This window comes from Anoplophora glabripennis, unplaced genomic scaffold (assembly GCF_000390285.2).
Source record: "Anoplophora glabripennis isolate ALB-LARVAE unplaced genomic scaffold, Agla_2.0 scaffold287, whole genome shotgun sequence".
Lineage (NCBI taxonomy): Eukaryota > Metazoa > Arthropoda > Insecta > Coleoptera > Cerambycidae > Anoplophora > Anoplophora glabripennis.
In genome coordinates, this window is record NW_019416441.1 from 177,505 (window position 1) to 183,033 (window position 5,529).

Genomic DNA, 5,529 nt, shown 5'->3' on the forward strand with positions numbered 1-5,529 from the left:
CTACTTATTAAAATTTTTTGCATTTGTGAAAGTCTGCAGAATTAACTTATTAATAAATTACAGTACTTCATACAGTGAGTCAGATACGCTATTTTTTTCTCCATTTTCCTCTTTTATTCTCTTCTAGAGACGTTATGCGAGTGCCCCACATGTAAGGCATTTGGAAAATAACAAGAAAGATAATTGATATAATCCTTAAACGCTTCAAATCATACCAAGTGTAACAAAAACAGTTCTGAAAATTTTATCATGCTTTATTTCATAGACAAAACGTATTATATCAAAATAATGGATGTTTTGCCTCGCTAAGCTTGGCAAAATAGATAACTTCCATTTTTGAACGCAAAAGTACCATTTCGCGTTCTGGATACTAAAATAACTATTTTATAATTCCCGACACTATATTTCACATAACTTTATTTTCTTTGAAACATTAAATCAAGTGGCTTCTCAAAAAATGCAACATTTCAGATCGATTTATAAAAAATGTAAACGTTTACAACCATTAAAAATCACTTATTGCACTTATACGAGTATATCACTTCATAAATATATAAATAATGCAACGTACACATCAATATACAATTAGGGAGTTTTACATACAAGGCATTTTGTGATATTTCATACTAGTTATATCTTTTATACATTAATTTTATTGTCTTAGTTTCTCCTTTTTCTATACCGGGAAACCTGAACAGTGGATTAATTTTTTCTAAATCTTCATAGGCGATCTCCAAAAGGTTCTTAAAACCCAGTTTTTCAGCTAATCTTTGACCGCCAACCGTGGTGAATGCTGTGACAGACACTTCTATTCCTACTGCTAGGCAAATTTTACGCCTGAAATCAGAATTTAATTCTTAAAAAAATATCTTAAAAGTGTAGCTAGAGTAAATATTATCAATATTATGTACAAAATTGCAATGTAGACTTATTTTACCAAATCTAATATCATGCAACTAATGAATATTAAACAAATTCAAAGAATAAAGATGTATTTTGTTGCCTCTTCAACTGCATTATTGCATTTTCGTGATGCACATCTAAAACGCAATTTACTACAGCTCCTCATTATTATATTGTGAAGTATCTTAGGCTATTACAAGCATCAACCCGTTCCAAACTTTTAACCCTTGTTGTATTTTGGTTTATTTTCTACCAAAAGTGGACAACTTACAAAGTGTTATCGTCATTATCCAACTTGATAATCTAGCCCGAATATATTAAATTTATATTCATCACAAAATACTCTCCAGTAACAATACCATCCTTTTGTTGGCGTTGAGAGAAACACGTTAAAAAGAAGAAGGTACACAAAAAGGGATAGTTGGATTGGTACAACAAAGTATTCATATTCGCCTTTTATTTTAGATATCTATGAAAAACCTACCTGGCCTGTAAAAGCTGGTACCCTATCCCATCTCCTCTATATTCCGGTAACACGTACAAACCAAAAGCGGATACGTATTCTTCAATGTTTAATTCCGTGAAGATATCTATACAATTCTGGTATACGTGGTACAATGCTCTCCCTGCGACACGTGAGGCTCTTCCTTTAAAAATCTAAAATTTTGAATAAAATCGAGGCTAATAAATGATATTCAGGTACTAAGGTCACACAGTGAGCTGTGACGGTATGTTCAGCACGTTCGCTACACATCGAATGCATAGACCTTTATGTATATTTCAATTTTTGAGTAAAAGTCAGAATTGAAATTTTGATTTTAAAATTTGTATTAGGACATCATTTGAGGTTATAAACAGGTTTGTTTTAAAAAAATATTGTGTAAAATAATAAATAATGGTACTTCTCTCTTGAGTATTTTCGTGTTTTTTTAATTTATGAGCACCCTGTATATCTAATCTAAGATGTTTGTATGACAATCTCATTTTTTCGTGGGGCGGAACTTTTTATAAAGAGTGACATTTTTCAATAAAGTCAAAAACAAAAGAGTTTCTCCTCTTATCAACTCCATCCGTGGACACACTGTATATACATTATTAATAAACTTCATTGTACTTAAATTCTCAAGTTTTTACTAAATTATTTTATTAAGAAAGAAAAAAAAAATCAAAAAAATCTTATTTTTTGCTTTCTTTTTTCTTTTTGAATAAAATTTTCCTTTTACATTTTTTAAATAAGCCATTTCGATGAGAAATTCAATTCTCTACAAAATGAACTATACCCAAATTATGCTTTGTTTTCGTGCTATATTTAAAAAACTGCAAAAGTGCTTTTTCACCCCTATCTTCAATTTCAACCCTCTAATTTAATAGTACCCCGCGTTTTTTTTCATTTTTAATGACCCTTCGAACCTTGATAAAAGTCCTTGAACGTCTTATTTCCTTCCTTTTTTTGCAAAAAATGAGAATTAAAACGTATAACGATAAACGCGACGAAAATCGAAAAATTGGCTAAATTTGAGCGGCCATATATCAGTCAATTTTCATACAAAAATACTTTACAACCTCTTCTTTTGAAGGAAATTTTATCTACTTTTTTTTTCTATGAAACAATGCCTATACCTATCTTTACTCAAAAAAAACTGGAGGCAAAAAAGTATCAGAAAATCAGAAAATCGAATTTTTTGCTTTTTTCAAATTGTTTATTAACGATTTTTTGCATAAAATTTTCGTTTTAAATTTTTTAAATAAGCTTTTTCCATGGGAAATTCAATTCTCTAAATAATTTTCCCTATGAACTATAGCGAAATTTTGCTTCGGTTTTGAGCTACAAATAAAAAACTGAAAAGGGTGCATTTTTACCCCTATCTCCAATTTCCACTCTCTAATCTAATAGCACTTTGCGGCTTTTTCATCTAATATGACCCTTTAAACGATTCATGCAATAAAATTGCTTGAACGTCATTGTTCCTTTTAACCCTGTTTTTTTGGACAGTGTTACTTCATTCATTCACATCTAACTAAAATAGTATACACTATCTGTGGCCTTAATATTAGATTTTAACGTGTATACCGAACATAGCGAACATAGACATATTATGACCTTATTTTTATTTTATTTTTAATTTAAGTCATTGATACATTAACTTCTAGTTATTTATTATATAAATAATATTTCAAGTACATCTTTATCTTTGTACTTACTATAGTTTGTACCTACTTCATCTATATTTCGATTTTCATTTTTATATCTCCTTCCCAAAAGATTGCAGCCTACGAATTTTGTTACATTATTTGCGTCCTTGGTCAAACATATTAAAGACAACCGTAGCTCGAACATCTTTTTCCATACTTGAATATAGTCGTCTATTGACTGTTGGTCTTCCAAAAAATCTAAAAAAAAAATTATAAAATGTCACATGATAATATTGAATTACTTATCGACTTGCAAAACTCTAAAATAGTATATTCATCATGAACAATCCATGACCAATAAATTTTTTCATGTTTTTGTTTTGAAAAGATATATCCCGAAGTGTCAATTGTACGCATATTACGTATTAAATTATAAATCGTGTTTGAAAGTTTGTTAAAAACCTTACTTGTGTATATACAGATTGGTGATTTTGTCACAAAACCGGTTGACATATGGTGCAGTATCTCATCATAGTAATCTCTTGTAAGGTCTTGAATCCAGTACTGATTTTTCTTGCCTCCTGCATCTCTTTTACCTTCAAATCTACCCCATATTGTGGGATAAGCAACATTTTCTGGCCTCTTCCAATTCATGTTCGAGTAGATCTCATTATCGCTAGCATTTAATGCAAATTGAAACAATACTTGTTACTTAGTAAGTAAAACAAAAGATCAAATCTATTCACTTTTAATGTATTTGCTTTTATACTTAACTTTAATCAGTAAACACTAGTAAATGAAACCTTGAATAAATTATTCAAAAGCAGATATGGTTAGCGTAACGTGAGGAGTCAAGGTTATGTAATAAACAGATATATTTAGATAGCACCGATTCCAGATTTCGTGTGAGTTATTAGACAGTGATAAGGAATGAGAAGATGCGATGCCAAAAAGTTCTGGTAATAATAACGCAGTTTATAAATGTTTAATGCAAAAGTCATAAATAAACTTCTTCTGTTTATAACTTTTGATCTAATCAATATTTTTTGACGTTCGAGGGCTAGTTTTGTAGGTCTATTGAAAACAAAAAAAAAAGTGCATTACTGTTTTCTCGTGAAAATGAATGGAAAACAGTTATAAGCCAAAAACGTGAATTTACGTAAAAATTGCACAATTAGCCACCCTGTAAACAATCTTCCCCCCATTTTTATGACTGTGGAAACTAATATGTTATTGTACATAATATTTAGCATCTGTAGTGATAAATTCAGCTGGACGAAAAAAATGTCGCTCTTTTTCCTGGCCTATCAGGATATCTTGCACGGTACACTTGACAAGCTCTGTGGGCATTTTCATTTGCTTTGCCATAAATTATGAGCACATCATAATATTAGTAGTTGCTAAATAAATGCGCCATTTTCAAAAGAAAACTTGGAAATACGGCTATTAAATGTACTTTCGAAAATCAGCACAGCAATAACTACAACAATGTATTACAAACTGTCTTTCACAGTCCGGCTTCATAAGAAACCTACAAATTCGTAAAAAAAGTGTTACAGAACTTTTTGTAAGTACTCGCCGCGATAAAATACATGTATTTCAGCAGTTCCAAAACAGTTTTAAACGCATTTTTAATTAGCTTTTTTTTCTATGACCGTAAACTTCCGATACAAGTTTGTGACATCAGTTAAATCAGTTTTTGCTCCTTTTTCACCCCTTTAAATTTTTAACAAGTTCATTAACACCCTGTATAATATACACATCAGTATAACGAAAAAGTTTTACAAAAATACATTATGTGGTACTTTTTATACATTCATACTGTTTTTTATAAAGTAAATAACAGATAACTAATTAATCCGATATTAAATATCATGATTTTGCAACGAAAATGGATCTCTCGACTTTCTTTGCATGACTTTTACCGTTTCGGTATAAATTTGCAATTTGTAAAGATTATAACTATACATTATATACTATACTACTACTACACTTAGATTATAAGTTTAGATAAAGGTAGAATTGAAAGGTAATTTTCTCAGTGTTCGTTATTACATTGTAAAGTCCATTATAAGCGCCAACTGCTTCTAAACTTTTTAACCTTACTAAATCCGTCATCGATCGGCATTAAATGTTATTTTACAAGTTTGAACACATTCTCAATGAATATTTTGTTTTATATCCGAGTCTGCCAACGGTCGATAACTTTACAAAGTATTAAGCGCCATGTCCTACTTGAAATTCAATCGTGAATAACACCTTTCCAGAAAAGTACATTGTGAGCTACCGACAACATCAGCACTTGTTAACGCTGACAAAATATAAAAACTCTACCCCTCATAAAAACCCTACCCCTTATAGAAAAATTTCCTCAAAATTATATGTGAGTATAAGGATATAATTATTTTTTTTTAATTTTATTGAATTTATTCTAAATATTTTTTATTAAATTAATATCAAATAAAAAAAATTGTATATACCTTATAAGTGAAT

General features: G+C 29.9%; 1 protein-coding gene across 1 annotated transcript; it reads right to left on the reverse strand.

Moving 5' to 3' along the window:
• Positions 1 to 238: 238 nt before the first annotated feature.
• On the reverse strand, positions 239 to 3,810 carry LOC108905134. The gene is made up of 4 exons (XM_018707907.1): positions 3,504 to 3,810; positions 3,122 to 3,294; positions 1,388 to 1,560; positions 239 to 837 (listed from the first exon to the last, which is right to left on the reverse strand). The coding sequence occupies exons 1-4, from the start codon at positions 3,688 to 3,690 to the stop codon at positions 627 to 629; spliced, it is 744 nt and encodes a 247-aa protein (XP_018563423.1). The 5' UTR covers positions 3,691 to 3,810; the 3' UTR covers positions 239 to 626.
• Between the last annotated feature and the right edge of the window lie 1,719 nt (positions 3,811 to 5,529).